Below are 18,683 nucleotides of genomic sequence, written 5' to 3'. Positions count from 1 at the left end.
TGGTTTCCAACTGGCAGCACAAATTTGATAAGTTAAGTCCTCTTTATTTATTACATTTACATTTCTTTTTCTTTATGGACTCAAAGCAGTATAGGTTAGGGTTTTTCTTAATTTTTGGTCCAAAATTGTGTGAAATAAATTGGGCTAAGGGGATAGTTGGAAAAGCTGCTTATCAGACCCTTTCTATTGTCTGCCCAGTCACCCAGTTGCTCAATAGTTCAGTTAAGGTTTCAACATGATCCACGCCTAGATCCTCAATTCTCACATCACACTGGCACATGCCTGCCAGTGTAATTGCTACTATAGCAATACTTGTATTTCACATCCAGCTCGAGAAAAAAATGGTAGAAGAAAAATAGTTTGTGGATATTTGGTGGGTTTCTCTTATCCTAACGGGAAATAGTCAAACAAATGCCTGAATATTATTCTGGTGTTTTTTTTCTTTTTTTGCAGCTCAGATGACGTTATAAAATGAATGTCAACCCCACAGAAGTAAAATCTGTTCTGAAGAGTTTGCTATCTATCTATATGCAAGACAGGGAAAGGAAACTGAATTATACAAACCCATCCCTTGTGCAGCAGGAAGAAATCTCGGCTTCCCTATACATCCTGATTATTATTGGGTTTTTTGGCTTTCTCCTTTTCTCTATGATGCTCAGCAATATTGTTCTCAGGCAGCGGGAAAACTACATGGACTATCTCTTTCAAAATAAATTTCCAGGAAAGAGGAGGACAACTTCCTGCAACAGTATAATGGTTAATGTTGGAAAAGGTGTTACAACAGAAGCTAACACAGATTGCCAATGCCAAAAGACTAACTGTTGCCCAATGGCAGAAATTCCAAGCATGGAATCAGCGCAGAAAAATGTATGAAGATGCAGTATCATGACCTATTTTTAATTGTGGATGATTTTGTTGCTGTCTAAAGTATTAGATCTGATTGCACTAACTTGGGCCATTCCTGGCAAGCCTCATTTGGAGCAACCTTCCCCTCTACAGTGCAAGAAAAAACTTGTTTATTTCTAAACTGCATTATAGTTTTCCTATTTTAAGCTCAATTAAATTTCCACAAATGGTTTGGTAGTCGAGTTCAAACTTGTATGATTTCTTTATATTCATGCTCATATGCACTTTTGCAGGGGTGAAATCTACTTACCTTCCTTACCAGTTCGGAAGTCATATGCGCACGCAGACCTTCTGCACATGCGCAAAACCTTCTGCACATGCACAGAAGGTAAAAAACACATTACTTTCTGGTTAAAACCAGGAAGTAGTGACACCCCGACAGGTGGGTGGAGTTTCACTCCGCCATTGCTATCAGATCGCCGAACCAGGCGCCAAGATTGTTACTGGATCGCGCGATCCGGTCTGAACTGGGAGCATTTCACCCCTGCACTTTTGGGTTGTGTCCCACATGGACTAAGTAAGCCATCTTCCTTCATTTTCTTAATTGTGTGTTTTGTGAAGATTTTTGTTCTTCTAACTGTGTTATGTTGTGGAGACCTCCTCACAATCTAAAAGCAATACATAAAGGATGAAAGAGTCAAATCAAGCAAATGCTCATATTGGCTAGAAATCTAACTCTCCTGCCTTGGTTCATTATTGGCCCATTATCCAAGAACTGATTCAGAATATTGACTACCTCATCTGCATTACATGAAAAAGAGAAGCAGAACTAGATGTCTTCTGCATATTGCTGTCACCTTAGCCCACTTCCCTGGATGACCTCTGACAGCCTGAAACTGGATTGAAATGGATCTAGATGAATCAGTCTCAATCAAAAGAGCCTGAATTGGATGAGTCAGCATCCATTCAAGGAAAAAGGAGTATTGGCCACAGGCATATAAGTTTTCATTCTCCGAGTCCAGATTTGGATTCTTTAGAAATGGTTTAGAAATTTTGGGTTCTGAACACGTCATTAAACAAAGACAATCTGTGTTGTTGCATCATAGTAAGACAGTAAGAAACCCAACATTCCATCTTCATCAGTCTGATGACCTTTGACATTCCATCTCCTTAACAACGGACTTCCCCAGCTTTGTTGCCACTCTTGAAGGGGCCATTTTGCCCAACAATAGAATTAACTTCAGATATACAAAGACCTGCCTAATTTCCCCTAAGTGGCCAGCAAATTAGATCCCTAGGATTTCCTACCATGTAGCTCTCAAACATCTTTGCTTTCTCATTTTTCAGAATTCCTCATTCTTGGAAAACACCCAATGACTTGCAATAAACATGGTTCTTTCTCCTCGGTGTTGAGTTCTGAATTTTCCACAGCAGTTAATATTCTGGCTGCTTTTGTCCGTCACAAATGTCATTCTTCTATCTTGGAAATATTTTTTTTCTTTTGACTTTCACTTTTAGATTTTTATAAGAAATTAAGATGTACCAAAGAGTCATTCACTGCACTTAGTTGAAAAAACCAACTTAGCTGGAAAAATTATTCTGACCACACACCCCATCCCCAAAGGAAAACTAGACAGAAGAAAAAGAACTGTTGCTTAGTAACAGCTGAACTTCAGTCAAATCTTCAGATACGTTCTTGCTTTTCAGCAGAGGTGTTTGCAGATGTCTGCACCATCTGCGCTCCTTTCTTACCAACTGTTACTTCTATTCTTATTAGAAAATGTTAAGATTCTGCCTCCTTCCTACCCCATCCCAGAAGTAATAGTTTGGGGTATAAAATTTTGGCTTCCTATCAGGATAAGTCATGCTGTTTGTTCCAATGTACTTTTTTTCAGATGCACTTCATTTTCCCCATTACATTGGACAACATTTTTTTTTCAAGTTTGGTTTTCTTAATTTGGTGATTAGGATAGACCCATACCGTAAATATAATTTCAGAATGACTTATCACACAGGAATCTTGAAAAATATGAAATTAACTTTGAATGACTATAATGTATTTAATCATGTAAAGTTTCTGATACGGTGCATGAGTCCAACAGGGCTAAAAGTGTTTTGCTGCTGAATTTCATTTCTGTTGTCTCCAATGCATCTCACTGCAGCATCCAACAATGGTTGGCCAGCATTGATGGATTCCTGTTGCCCCAATATCATTTTTCTTTTGTGACAATATCCTGGTGAAACCTTTCACCATGCTCATCACAGATAGTCGGTAGAAAGAAATCCACATGTGAATGCAGAAAATGAATCTTCACTGACATGTTGCACTAAATGGTATTGTATGGTGTAAGATATTTGACAACTGGGTGAACGTAGCATGATGCTCTGTGGTTACCAAGAAATTCTCAACAACATTCTTGAATGCAATTTTCTCTGGCCCCACTAACAGATCTTCAAACTGCTCGTCATTGATGATGTATTGTATCTGATCTGTACACCAAAAAAAAATGCCCTCCTTAATCTTGGCATCAATTATTCTTGAAAACATTTGTCTCAAATAACAAAAACTTTTATTTTTCATCAGTCCAAGATTTACGTGAAGCAGAAGCAAAAATATCTTTGTCACATCATCAAATGGTTCATGTGTCATGTTTTTCTGTCCCACAACCAAATTATTTTGGGGTGGCCATTTCTTTTTAATGTAATTTGACTGACTCTCTTTCATGTTTGTTCCATTCGTCTATGCAAGAACAGTACTTGGCATATGCAAGTTGCATTCTATGCAGCAGAGCCACTACCTTTAGACCTCCACAGATATTCTAGTTGTACTTGGTGTATTGGATGTGCTTTAACAGTAGTTGCATGTTTTTGTATATTTCTTTCACGTATGCAGCATAGCCAACAGATACTGAAAGGCAGTGATGAAATCCAATTTTTTTTTACCACCGTTCTGTGGGTGTGGCGTGGCTTGGTTGGTATGGCTTGAGGGTGTGGCATGGGAAAGATACTGCAAAATCTCCATTCCCACCACATTCCAAGGGAAGGATATTGCAAAATCTCCATTCCCACCCACTCTGGAGTCAGTCAGAGGTGGTATTTGCTGGTTCTCTGAACTACTCAAAATTTCCACTAAAACAGTACAAGATAAATTAAATTATAGGTTGTTTTCATAATTAGCAGCCTTAAACGGTGTATAACATACACCGAAAAGTGTTCAGGAAGAAAAATCCTTATTATCCAGTATTAATTAGCCATGACACATGAATACATAATTCAGTTTTTGTTTCATTTCTTTTCTTCTGATGACCCTTTAATCCCTTTATTTAGGGTGGAATCAGGGCGACTGAATGGAGCTGAGCATTTACTGGCTGGATGCCTTTCCTGACGCCTTTAGTTTTTATTTCAGTATTACTAAATAATACAGGCAGTGAAATCCATTATGAGATCATCAATATCTCTGGGCATCATTAGAATTTTCTGTGCAGCTCAATTTTGCCAGGCAATCCATGATGCATCGCGTTGTAAACCCACTATTAAAACACATTATTCATCGGAGTTCCCACGACACTACATCAAGAAAACTATGTCTGCAATATTTGAAAAATTTAAGAACTCTTCACCTCAATGACTACAAGACTATATTTTTAGGTGAAACTGATATTTCTGAAAGTCTCATAACAGGAGACAAGTTTCCTTATGAAGATAATCTCAACTGGCCCATATGGACAGTTGTACATGCTGGCAACAGCCAAGGATGGGTACCCTGGAGATATAGAGTATATCTAAGGGATGACTTACCCTTAGGGCAGCAGGATGACATGTTTCAGGAATTCTGTGACTTTCTCTCTATTACTTATGGAAAGTGTGCCATTGTGGTCAAAGAGAAAAAACGCTTAAGGGTAAAGACTGAAGCATCTAACCAGGAAGGGGACATAATCGATCCTCAGGCCATTTCTCATCCCTACTTGTTGAACATCAAACACTGCCCTGAAATTGCCAGGGCTACAGGTCACGAACTTCTTTCAGTGCCTTTTGATTACAACTACTTGCATCCTATGGATTCTGTCTGGTCATCTTTGAAATGGTTTATTATCAATAACAGAAAAGACTTTTCTCTGACATCCTTGGAAAGGACCTATTCATACCAGTGCATCCTCTTCAGTGACCTGATTGGGAAAGGAATAGAGAAAACAAGCCCAACCAAATGGAAAGTGGCTGTTAACAAAGTGCGGAGATGGGAAAATTACTATTTGGATAAGTTTTCCTGACAGCTTCCAGTCATTTGTCAAGTGATATTTGTTTGAAAATGGGCTAATTCAGATACTAAATGTGCATTTTCACTTTATAATTCTATGTCAATGGTGATAATAAAAAGAATAGTTTTAAAGTTACTTTCAGTGTTATAGTATTAGATTCACATGCCATTTAAGCAGATTAATTTAATTTTGTTGTGATGTGGACAAACAGCTATTTGTAAATATGTAGATACTTTGAGATAGAAGGAAAAAAAGAAAAAATAAGGACAGGCATTAAGAATTAAGAAATTAAGATTTCTTAAATTACATTAAGTTAAATAACTTAATTTAATTTAATTTAATAAATTAAGTAACTTAATACCAGAACCAAATTCTTTTGGAGTGACCATTTCTTTTTAACATAATGTGACTCTCTTGCATGTTTGTATTAGGTATTATAGTATTAAAATAGGTAGTAAGAAATTAAGTTTTGTTAAATTATATTACATTAAGTTAAATAACTTAAATAACTTAAATTATTTTAAATAAATATAAGAAATTAAGAATTAAGTTATTAACAATTAAGAAAAACAAAGGTATAATCCATATCCCAAATTCATGAAGATGTACACTTTAACTGGATCACATTGATCCACATAATGGTGTTATGAATTGATGGGTTCCAATAGAGATATTTCCTTCTCTTCTAGAACCTTTTCACATTTTCATGAATAGCGAAGAAGTAATTAAGTCAGTCAAGAGACAATAGTGGTCACTCTAATGAATGGGAGAAAAGTATGATTAAATCTTTGTTTTTTACAAATAAGCTTCTCTGAAAACTTTTACTCTCCCTAAATCTAGTTACAAATCAGAATTCCTGGCCCTTGGCTGCATTGTATTTTAAACTGACGTATTCAGGTCAAATTTCATCCAATTACCACCAAACCTCCAAAGCTTTTTGAGGTGACCAAGAGATCTATGGATTTCATATTTCAGGTTCCTAAAATGATTACATTTTATTTTTGGTGATACAATTCAGAAGAATAAAAATGAATGGAAGAGTCCAAACAATGCTAAATAAATAGGGGTACTTTTGTACTTAAATTTGAATCCACTATTGTGATGTCAAGTAATAATCAGCCACAATTATACTCTAGCAATTTATATATTCAAAATAGCTTCCAAAGATGTCTTGTGGTTACACCCCTGAAAACACTAAATAAATATGAATACTGAGACTCAACTTTCAAATAGGATGCATTTGGCAGAACACTGGCCACATCCAGGGCTTAATTCCATGGTTTTAAAAAACAAGACAAAAAATAAATCTACGAGATACATTATACAAGGAAAATGAATTAAACACAAATTCTCTCTTGAGTTCTCTGTGCTCTATTGGTTACCCTCACTTCCTTTTGGGTTCTCTTTTTTCTCATTTCAGACTTTCTATGTAACATTTCTCCCCTTGGAGTTATGCTTATACTAAATTTGCCAGTATCACCTGAAAAGACTTTTATCTCTTCTAGCAATTGACACATTGGGAGATGCTAGTTTAGCTGGATGAATGGTTAACTGGGAACAATATCCTTGAAAGACTCTCGCGTGTTTTATTGTATATCTGTTTATTCAAAGATTTTTTTAAAATAGTGATACTGGTATCCTATAAATCCATCTTTAGATGGAGAGGATACAAGTGCTTCTTGACATTTCTGCTCCACCAGCAACAATAAAAAGGCCTTTTGAATTCAGTAATAGTCATTTGCAAACATATTCAGTACTCCATTGTACTATGATATTTTTTTCTATTTAGGGTGACTTTCATCATGGTTAGCCACAGCAAATCATCACATGTCCACAGGATGGCAGTACATGATATTAATGTGCCAGAGACCTTTGTGTTCTAGTGCAAGCAGTGCCTCTCATTCTTAATTCAAATTGGCAACATGGGTTCCTCCAAATGTTGTCCAGGTCTGTTTCTCAAAAGCCCTGGCTAGGATGGCTGATGAGAGTTGCTTTCAGCAACATCTGGAAGCTGGCCCATGGACTGCTTTTTCAACTTGTTAATTAAAACAAAATAAATTGAATAGCAGAGATCATTTTTCTCAGCAGCAAGTGGAAGAATATGTCTCCCAGCTACAAAAAGAGAAACAGAATCTTTTAAAAGCGAACACAAATGGAGATTTAAAAAAGAGCCGAATTGTCTGGAAACAGTAGAATTGTAAAACAAATATTCAGCATCTTCCCATTTTCATTCATATAAATTGTTCCTGCTGATATGACTTGTACTCTGTGCAAATTTAAAGTACTTTTATAACTAATCTGGCTCTAAGAATAAATCAAACCATTATATTAGATTTAAGTGGCTTCTTTTTAGTTTAAACATGAAGATTAAAACTGAACCTAATGAGCCTTATACAGTAACAATACGGTCATTATTTCACTTGTATAAAAGGAGCAAAGGAGAAAGTTTTTAAAAATTTTGGTAAGGCAATACATCTTGTCTCACATTAATAAGAGACCTATAATTTCTTGGTTATTAGAAAATGAGAGATGAATTAGGTAATTTAAAATTTATTTGCAATTTTTAGGGCAATGCAAACAATCATACACTTTTTAAACTATGTATTAATTTAGAGCCCATATTAAGGATTTTAAAGTTCTGTATTCATGTTTAACTTCAAATCCCAGAAAAAGCAACACAAGAGCTTATCAAGTTTTTCTTCAACTCAAGTAAAGTTGCAGCACAAGGCTGTAATATTTACTAAGAAATAAGCCCTATTATATTCAATAGAACTTTCTGCCTTGCAAGTGTGCAAAGAACTATAGCTTTTAATTTTGTGATATATTGTGCCCAAAGTTACGAAGTGCAGTCATTTGCAGGCCCATTCAAAAGTTTGACTCGATTCAATAGGAATCACAGCATTGCAAATTTTAGACTTCAGCATGTATATTTTTCTCCCACATATAATTTGTACCTTCATCTTAAAAAAGCAGGACAGGGAGAAGAGTAACGACTTAATCAAATGTGAAATGTTAAGACTGCACCTCTGTATTTGCTCCAAAGTGCTTTTCTGAGCAGATACTGGGGAATGAAGCCATAGAGCATAGCTGTTTTACTAAGCATTATATATTTTACTGGGAGACAGACAGCAGTAGATGTAATATCTGGTTCTTTTTCTCTTCCAATTCAAAGTGTAGTTTTAAAACCAATAGAACAGTCAGGACCAATCTAATTATTTCTAGTAGGATGTATTCATGAGCAACACTGACCAGATTAGGTTGCAAAGGGAATAGTTTTCCTCTTGCATGGGAGAAAAATTGATTATCTATCTAACTGGAAGGTACTTGAACAAATGGAACACAACATGCAGGATTCCAAATGATACCGGTACCAGTTTTGCAAAAGAAGATTTACTGAATAAATATGTGACAATGTCCTGCTATTATCTGTAACAAAACAACAACAAAATTAAAATACATTGTTGTTCAAATAAATCTTGATCTTAGGGAATTCATTTCTCCAGCATTGTTGTCCATTTCAGTGAAACCTTCAATGCTTCCCAGAAAGGCATCCAAGTCAGCTGCCACGTCTGAAAATCTGCACACAAAATAGAATGATTCTATTTGCAGCAGCTAGTAAGTCTCCATCTTCTCATGCAAAAAGCAACATGCGAGTTCGAAATAAAAGTTTCGCTTTGATGTCATGGGCTCCTAAGTGATACTGCAATCCCTTACTTTACAACTCCTAATGCTACTGTACCTAAGGTCCAGCTGACTGCTTGGCTGCAATTTCACAGTTCAAATCTCAGCCTACCCTATTCTCTGCACACCAAAATTTAGGATTGGGAAAGAAGATGGGGACTTGAGGTATCACTCTTCCTTTTCTTGCTACTTCCTCCCAGCCTACTTTTTATACGGGTTCTTTATTTTGTTTGCAGAAGACAGTGCCAAAGTTTTATAATGTAAGCCAAAGAACACTGTTACCCTACCTGGTAGGTTACACTGCAGTACGCAGTCTTTAACCATTTGAAAGCACACAGTGCTGGAACTAATCTGAAAGCTGCATGCAAAATGGGTGGAATGTGAATTGCACAATCCATTCTCCTTTCTGGGGTTTTTTTTTCTTCCTTTCCTTTCTTGTTGGAAAATAAGATCAAGAAAAAAACAGACCATTTTTATCAAAAGTCTGAACTGATTGTTGATAGAGGGATTTCAAAATTAGGGTAAGTCTCACTAGGAAGCAATAGCAATAGCACTTAGACTTATATATCACTTCACGGTGCCTTACAGCCCTCTCTAAGTGGTTTATAGAGTCAGCATATTGCCCCCAACAATCTGGGTCCTCATTTACCGACTTCAGAAGGATGGAAGGCTGAGTCAACCAGTGAGCCAGTGAGATTTGAACTGCGAAATTTCTGGCAGCTGGCAGTCAGAAGTAGCCTGCAGTACTGCATTCTAACCACTGTGCCACCACAGCCCAAGGAAGTAAAGAGAAAACCTTATATACAGGTAGCAAATGCTCAGCCCTAGTCTTACTTTTACAAGGTTTTACGCCAGATGCCATTCTAATCTAATCTATGAAGTGTAGTCTTATCTTCAATGGCTCCCATGATACGCAATCTGCTGTCCAAGAGATTCAAGTAGCTCCCATTCTCCTTTCTCTAAGAAGCTGACACAAAATTCTGCCTGCTACTATTCAATTTTTATTCAAATATTTTTCTTAAATTCAACTTACAAAATGTAATTTATATTTGGGTTTTAAGATTTGTTTCTTACAGTTGCTTCAGATTTTGTGATGCGATGTTTTAGCACAATATTATTTTATTTTGAAATGTTTGAAATAAAATAGTTCCAGAAACGTAATCATTTGAATTTCTAAAAGGTACCATTCAAGCCAGTTTACGAATGCACATGCCATTTGAGGTTCAGAGCACCATATAACATTTCATAATTTCATTGTTTTCCCAGGAAACCAAATTGTTTCGTGCTCTGAAACTCACCTTTGTAAATTCCCATTCACACAAATTCTGCATGCAGCAAGTATCATATATCAAATAATAAAACATGCCAATCAAAAGCACAATAATAAAAGAAGCCTTACTAAGCTCTCAGATCATAAATTAGTGTTCCCACTTGTCGAACAGAGTGTTAATCACATTTTATACATATTTGTTAATCATCACATTTTTGCACATTAATCACATTTTGCACATATTTGGTAAACGGTTGGACAAAGTTGTTCTGTTCCCATAGGCTGAGGTCAATGTGTGTGTGTGTGTGTGTGTGTGTGTGTCTGTGTGTGTGTGTGTGTGTTTGTATATTAAGTGCATGTGGATGCGGGACAAATACTCCACATATAATAAAAGCAATTATTTCCAGTTCTTTAGAATATCCTGAAATTGCAAAGCTGAGAGTTGGAGCGGTTTCAGCCTTCATTACAAGATTGTCCCAAAGAGGCCCAGTAAAACAAGCAGTGCAGCTTATTCAAATAAAATTCCTGGGTCAAGATGTGTCTAACTCAAATATATTCTTCTGCTGCTCCAGTTCCAACATGATTTATGTACTAAGTTAAATATTTTAGTTGACATTTTTCCCATAGTGTACCTCCAGATGATGATCTTGGCATAAGCCTTCTACTACAATTGAACAGGAAAGACTGGAAGATCATGACCTGAAGGATGAGACATATGGGGTTGTTGTTGTTTTTTCTTTCTTGGAAAGAGTTTTGTCTTTAATCAGGCAAAGTCAGAGAATGGAAGGTGGCAATGGGAAGAGAGCTGACAGGGTCTTTTTTCCTCATATTAATATTCCCATACCAGTGTATTTTTTCACAGGAAAAGAAGAATAAGTTATCTTGCAGTACATATTTATGGGTGATGATTGTATTTAAAGGGGTGAGAGAACAGGAATTTAGAAGTGCTCCTTCTACTATGACAGTTGACTTTTCAAATACCTATCAGACATATATAATCTAAACTGAAGTTCCAAAGAATTCTAGTAAACTCACTAAGCATGAAATTATTCAGAGGAATGTAAGTTACGACAACACTCCCACACCCTGAAAGAAAGGCTGAATTCAACAATGAACCACCGATTGTTTAATTATAGTTTACTGTATATGCCATAAAAGCTTGTTACAACTCATAACACGGTGTAAACACCAACCCATGTCTTCTTGCATTTTTACTAGATTGTATGCTTTTAGCCCCATAATGTATTTGGGAGCTGTACAATGCTCAGCTGACAGATTAAAGTCCCTTCAGTCTTGAAACAAATCAAGAATCTTTGCATTTGTGTATTGAGACCATGGGGCCATCTATATGGAGATCAGCAACATAAATCATCCAGGTTTTCAGAGCTTGCAAAATAATTGTTTATATGCACAAGTGTAGAAATCCTTCATGCAAGAAAGGGGGGGGGGGAGGAGGAGGAGGTCTTCTGACCAACCTGAGAATAGAATGGGTCATGTCACTTCACAACTCCCTTCATGCATTGTTTCAATCGATGGCGTGTTCTCTTTAACTTGTTATAAAATATCATTGATTCCAGTGAAAATATACCTTTAGATCTTCAGTATTCTTTTTTCTCCATTTCTCTTTTCTGCTTTTCTACTTGTTCCCTTTTCAGCTTCTCTTCAAGTCTTTTCCTTTGATATACTTTTACCCCAGCAAATGCTAAGCAAAGAATTAATGTTTTAGCAGCTAAAATGTACATTAGCAATGGAAAATTTTCCAGTGCCTAAAATAGAAAAAAAATAATCACGGAGTTATTTTAATGTAGTAATGTAAACAGAATAGCTAGAAAATGAACATTTGAATTTGTCAAACTCAAATTACTTCCTTGAAACAGCTATAATGATTCAGAAGGCCTTCATAGTCATGGAATAGTTACAATTTTCATCACATTAACAATGCCTTATGAGGATGATCTCAGTTAAAATACTGTACAGGCACTTTATAATTAATTCTCTAAAAATTCCTTTGCTTCATAAGGGTTAACTTGTGATGGTATGGACAACATTCTTTTATCATTCCAAATAGGCTCACTAAAAAGCTAACCATAGGGAGGCCCCAATAAAGATTTTGCTGGATTTTAACATCATCTAGTAAAGAAGAACAGAATGATTATGCAGTTCTTTATTCAACAGGCTACGACTTTAAAAAGTGTGAAAGTAAAATCCAACTCATGGAAACAGAATCTGGATAAACTGACCACACGGATAACGTACAAGAACACACACCCTGAAGTGTGCAGTCATTGGTTGAGATACATTCTTGCACAGCCAGTCAAGAAACAAGATAAAGAGGCCACAGGAAGAACCTGCTATATAACCTTTTTATAAAGCCACAAGTCATACAGTACAGATTGTAGTTTTCTAGAATGTTGTTCTCTCTCAGATTAGGTATCGATGTATACAAAATATATAGGGTTGTTTCTTCCAGACTCAGTGATTAAGAAATCAGGAGACCAAAATTTAAGATACACATTAAAAATTTTCTCACCTTCCAATTCAGGAGCACCATCTTAACTCTAACTATAATCTTCAGTTTAGGGTGTTACAAGGCAAATATATAAGAATGCAATCCTTTTTTGTGAAAAGTCACCTGGGGAAGAAAGAGAAGTGATATATTCAAAGAACCCATTTGAACCATAGATAAGTGGAATATTGCTAAGGGCAAAACCATCTGCCAAAATAGCTCACTGAATTGTTTCAACAGATATATATTAACGAGATGTCAATATTAATGACATGGGCTTAATATTTAGTTATTTATTAAATTTATATAGTCAGACATCTTACCAAAAATACTCTGGCTGGTGCACAACAATTAGATAAAATAGCAATGTAAAAATAACAGATGAAGATGTAAAAACTGTATTAATAAAAACATAAAAACCAAAAAGATACAAATGCAGTGAAGCGAGGATAAAAATGCCCCCCTCAACAATAGAGCCCTCAAAGCAAGTCTCTGGTACCCTGGGAACCCCAGCTCTGATAAGATAACCAGGTCTTGATAGAGGGCTCATGGAGTTTCAAAAGGATGGAATTGATCTCATTTCAGGGTCAGGCGAGGATGTTGTTCCTATACATAAGAATTCCCAGCACACTTCTCCTCAGATACAAAACATTCAAGAAAGGGAAATGTGTTTCCACTGAGTGATAAGATCAGTGACCAGCTGCAGTACAAACAGCCAAGACTTGACTTGGTTGGTGACAGGGGTCATATTCATCGGCAAATGACTATTCAGCAGCTATTCAGTTTAAGAGAAGGGAAAAAAAGAACAAAAAAAGAAACCCTCACTGGCAATAATTAATCCGTTTGTTAAAATACTGGTCAAGTGGTAACTGAACAGCTGTAGGCTCCAATTCATTTAAAGTTAATTGCATATAAATCCTACTGAAAACCATACTGTAGGAGGTCCATTACAACTAACTTGTTTTTAGAGGAGGTAATCACAATTAATGTCTGCTCGGTTTCTACAACCCAGGGTCTCCATAAAAAATTCCAATAATGCTTTTTACACTTTGTATGTGCGGTACTAGCAGTGACCCTCAATTTTAATGCTAAGTGAATGCATTTTTAAACAATATTGTGATTGAATACATCATCAAATAAAGCAGACATAAGCTGTCTAAAGTAAAGGCTACTCTATTTTATTGGAAATAAGTTAAAGACTTCAACAAATTCCAAACACGTTTGCCCTTTGCATTAGGAAACAGTTTTAACTTGTTAAGACCTTGATCAGCTTGAATGATGCATCTTCCATTATAGATTTCTTGTTTGGCAAAATATTGAAACTCAGACCTCTATAGGCATGGACACCAATAGAAGCTTCCTGCCATCATCAAAATGATGAAATGGGATTATGACTGTCCAAAACTGCTTCTGTCATTCTGATACCCCCAATCCCCTCTGGACACCACCACAATGTCTGGATGCAGGTTAAAATGGTACAGAATCCCATCTACTGCTTATTTATCTCTCAACATATATATCTATCTGACTTTAGATGAATTGAACCAGCAGATTCTAATGGCCATAAAGCAGTTGCAACAATTTAAGGAGCTGCATTTCAGTTACAACCATTAACTTGGCCAAAGGATAAACTATTCAATATCCTCCAAATTTGGTATATTAGTTGCCAAGCTGCCTACAAACTGCTTGGAAGTTAACAACTGGGCTTCAACTTACCCACCCAATTCTTAGCCAATAGAAATCTAGTAGCAATAGCTAAGATTAATTTGATTGGCTCTCACAGTAGACAAGAGAATGAGAATTGCAGTAATAAAAGATCCATGCTGGAGAACTGGAAAATCCTCTGTGTTAATAATGTGGAATAAAATATTCAATAAAGGAAAACAACAATGAAAACTGAGCACTAATGGCAACATTTTCACTATTAAATTTGAGAATTTATCCTGTTTATATTCTAGGTTCCATTTTCTGAAACCAAAAAAACATTTTGACTCTTTCCTGGAATCAGTTTTTTTTTCATTCTAGAGCAAAAACTCTGAAATGGACATAATAGCAGTGAGCAAACATATTTTTCCTACATTGCTCAGTATTATTTTAAACAATCCTGGTTTATTTATCTCACTTTATACAGAAAATTCTATTTGAATCAAAGCCTCTTCTGAAAACAAATCCAACAATTTATACCACCCATTTGTATTTGAAATAAATTAAGGATTTCAAGGGAAGCTAATTTGGCATGGCATATTAATACGTTACATATATACTGCAAGTTTATTCCAAAAATATTAATCTATATTTATTTCTAGTGACCTTTCTGTCAAGTTCCAGCACCTTCTCCCAGTTCAAACTATTTCTCTGAACTTGACGTAAATGTTAGAAACCAGAGACATAGAGCAATGTCCATTGTTTTTGTTTGTTTTTAAAACCAATAAATTTTTTCTAAAAAAACCCAACTATTTCTCTTTTATGTCTTTGCCAAAGCCTTACATAGAAAGCCATTTATTTTTAAAAATGCATCTGATAAGTAAGGTTCTCTAGTGATAAAATAATAAAAGTATGATTAATTCATAAAGACTTTTCAAAATTATGTTTTTGAGACCCTTAGAATCATGTAGATATACCAAGTTCCATATTTATCTTCCCCCCCCCCCAACCCCAAAGGTAAGTTAATGGGTTGATATGTGATCATGGCTTATTTTCCTATAGCTGCAAAGTTTCTCCTAATAAAATAACAAGACCTACCAGGAGCTTATATTGTTTATTTATTTGGAAGATTTATATTTCTACCCATTTCACAAATAAGACTCTGAGAGACTTACATATAGCTAAAAACAGAAAAACCAAGTAAACTAATAGCAAACTACATAAAACACTCAGTGGTGGGATTCAAGTAATTTAACAACCGGTTCTCTGCCCTAATGATTTATTCCAACAACCAGTTTGCTAAACTGCTCAGAAAGTTAACCGATTCTCCTGAAGTGGTGCGAACTGGCTGAATCTCACCACTGAAAACACTACAATATAGCCAAGTCACAACATATTCAAGTGCAAAATCGTTTCAGAATGAGTTCAACCAATGATCTGGCCCGAAGCCACCAGGGGGAGGTAAGAACCAGGTTTCCAAGTTCTTAAGAAAAACTAACAGGGTCAGGTTCATCCAAATTAATCCAGAAAGTCCTGTTAATGTCACAACATGGATAAAAAAGTAGCATTATAAATAATTGATATTTATCTATACACTAAAGCTATACAATGCTTCGCATTTGATTTTCAAAAGTTGTTTCATAATATATGGGTATAAAAACATAGTATCTATCTGCAACTATTTAAAGTACCCATATATGCTAAAATAGGCTGTTGTTTTAAACAGTTACAGTTACTATGTCTTTAAAAGAATCTTTCTATTTAAAGCTTTCAGCAGAGACTTATAAAACAAAATGAAAACACTTCAGGCTAGAAGAAAGGAAGTACTGAAAATATATTAGAAAATATATGTGCATATTAATTCAGTTTTAATTAAAATTAAATTTAGTGTTTCTTATGAATCCATCAGAGAATGACTTTGGCATGGCTGAGTGCAGCCTACATTCAAAAACTTGTTCAGCTCTCTGTTATATACTGTGAATAAGACAAATAATCAAATGTTAGAACTTTCCAAAATGTGAAGACCTTGATCAAAATTAACCCATCACTAGAGCCTGGAATATAAACCAACAGGATAGTGTAAATCTCTCATGAGATTCTAATAGGAAAAAAAAGGCACAATGTGGATTGGATTATATTACCATTATGTGAAATTAGAGCTGACTGAACAATTGTACCTAATTAGTATACTCCATGTAAAATTGTATGGAAACATCAAGTAGCATATTGAAAGCTCCTTTTTTGAGTCCTATGCTGTTCAACATATTCCTAAAAGGCTTGGATGAATGGTTAGAAAATATATAAAAGTTTCAGATCACACAAAAATGGGGGGATAACAAACACCTTAGAGGCCAGTACCAAAATTCAACAGGATCTTTTTAAAAAAATTTTTTATTGTTTTAATGTGACACACAATCTGACAAACACACAACATATAACATATAAATATTTCCTATTTCTAAACAGCATTTCTTACTGGTCTTCTTTCGCTTTTATACCTTTTCCCCCATATCACATTTGTTATTTTATTTTCTTTCTTATCCCCTTTTCTTTATTTACATTAAATTATCTAATACTAATAGCTTTACTTTTCTAGATTCTTATATATTTATTATTTACATATTGTACATTTCTAATACATTCTGTACATTCTAATTTCTCCCCTTTATTTTTTTCCCTTTATTTCTAGAGTCAATTCATACCATTTATTCCAGATTATATAATAATCTGTCTCTTCTTTCTCTTTAATTTCTTTTGTTAACTTGTCCATTTCGACACTCTAAAACTTTCCCTATCACTTCTTCATCTGTTGGTATCTTTCCCTGTTTCCAATTTTGTGTATATGTTATTCGTGCAGCTGTTATAATGTATAAAATCAGATATTTTATTTTCTTGGTGTATGTTCTCGTAAAGATTCCTAGTAAAAATGTTTCCAGTTTTCTTTCAACTGGTGGTTCTGTTATTTTTTCTAGCCATTTTTTAATATTTGCCCAGAATTTTTTTGCCACTGGACATGTCCACCATAGATGGTGATACGTTCCCTGAGTTTTTTTGCATTTCCAATATGGATTCAATAGGATCTTGATAAACTGGGACAATGGGCATAAAGTAGCAACTTAGACGTGCTGCTACGATAGTGAATTTCTACACTGTGCAGGAAGCTGAACTTCAAAATCCTTCAATTCTGTGGTTCTATGAAGTAATACTATTATTTGTAACATAAGTTGTACATATCTTTATAGGAGTTCAGGCCAAGAGTGATATACATGTTTTAATATTCCTGTTTTGATTGTATAGCTTGTTAGCTAGTTTAGCCCTGTTGCCTTTTAATTCATTTCTTTAAAGAATTGATTTAGTTTAACTCTCACCCAACACTACATGCAAATTTCTATATAAGGATATAGCATACTAAACTGCTCTGATCATTTAATTTAGCTATACTACATATATTTGCCCTCATTGCTTGATATTCTCCATCCTGTTTTAATCTGCATAACAGTTCACCTTCTTGGTTTTGCAAGACATCCTGCACCATAAACTAGTTATGTGCTGATTTTTTTAGATGTGATCAGCTACTTTATGGTTCTGGGTGACTTTCAAATTAGATATTGTGTATGTTCACACTAAAATAAACCTCAATGTGATTAAGTCATTTGTTACTAGGCATAGAAATGCGAATTTAGACTGCGAGGATGTAAATATTTTAATCGGTAACACAAAATGCAAAATTTCATTGTGAAATTGACATTTATTTCGTAAAAATTCCATAGAATAAATATACAGAGATGAAGTCCTAAGAGCACTTTCAGTACAATTTTCTATATTGAGAAGTCTATTTTATTTGATTCCTTTACTCCTCCCAAAACTTTAAGCACCAAGTTCTCTTACATCTTTTCTTTTATGTACACTGAGAGCATATGCACCAAGACAAATTCCTTGTGTGTCCAATCACACTTGGCCAATAAAATTCTATTCTATTCTATTCTATTCTATTCTATTCTATTACATGAGATAAGCGCTATTTATTTCCGGAGAAAACTACATGGCCTGGCCCGGCTTGCAACATACTCCATCTACAACGATGATTCGGAAAACGGTTAAACCTATACAAGCAGCAAACAAAGAAAACTTCCCTTATATCTGCCTAGTCTGTATTGTGTAACTGAATTGTACGCATGCTGGTTCAAACTACGTGCCTTGGTGTCCAAAAAAGTTAACTCCAAATGCAGATTTACTGCTATGAGATTCTGAATTGCAGACCAAAGAATTTACAAATCATTGCCCTTCATGCAATGTAAAGGTTAAAATATGAAACATAATGTCTACAGCACCGACACTTTTCATGATATGCTTTCTGTTTAAATCGGACTTTCTGGTAAATAAGCCTAAAATGCTGTGTAATTTGTTATGCAAAAGCTACAGTACCTTAATAGCGAGGAGCCATAAAACACAGGAAACTACTAGAGCCTACGACTCCCAG

At 35.2% G+C, this 18,683-nt stretch overlaps 2 protein-coding genes across 14 annotated transcripts in view; one reads left to right on the top strand and one right to left on the bottom strand.

Annotated features, from left to right (window-relative positions):
* The window catches only part of C5H21orf140 (chromosome 5 C21orf140 homolog), a 23,427-nt gene extending 18,218 nt beyond the window's left edge, over window positions 1-5,209 (top strand). For all 8 annotated transcript variants that reach the window (XM_058185100.1, XM_058185096.1, XM_058185093.1 and 5 more), the window contains one exon: window positions 454-5,209. In XM_058185100.1, coding sequence (XP_058041083.1) covers window positions 4,353-5,114 — 762 coding nt within the window. In that variant the 5' untranslated portion in view covers window positions 454-4,352 and the 3' untranslated portion in view covers window positions 5,115-5,209. The remainder of the gene's footprint in view (window positions 1-453) is intronic.
* Window positions 1-18,683, bottom strand: part of SMIM11 (small integral membrane protein 11) — a 27,338-nt gene extending 8,655 nt beyond the window's left edge. For 2 of the 6 annotated variants that reach the window (XR_009155334.1, XR_009155335.1), the window contains exons 1-3: window positions 18,629-18,683; window positions 12,584-12,685; window positions 11,642-11,819 (exon numbers count right to left, since the gene is read on the bottom strand). Coding sequence is in view for 3 of the 6 variants with exons in the window: in XM_058185111.1 (XP_058041094.1) it covers window positions 11,652-11,819; window positions 12,584-12,604 (189 nt within the window). In the remaining 3 variants the exon portion in view is untranslated. The other 4 variants (XR_009155336.1, XM_058185111.1, XM_058185112.1 and 1 more) reach the window with 4 other exon arrangements.

The sequence above is a fragment of the Ahaetulla prasina genome, chromosome 5, assembly GCF_028640845.1.
Source record: "Ahaetulla prasina isolate Xishuangbanna chromosome 5, ASM2864084v1, whole genome shotgun sequence".
Classification (NCBI taxonomy): Eukaryota; Metazoa; Chordata; class Lepidosauria; order Squamata; family Colubridae; genus Ahaetulla; species Ahaetulla prasina.
The sequence above is the reverse complement of the archived record's forward strand: the minus strand, read 5'-3'. Positions and strand labels throughout refer to the sequence as shown.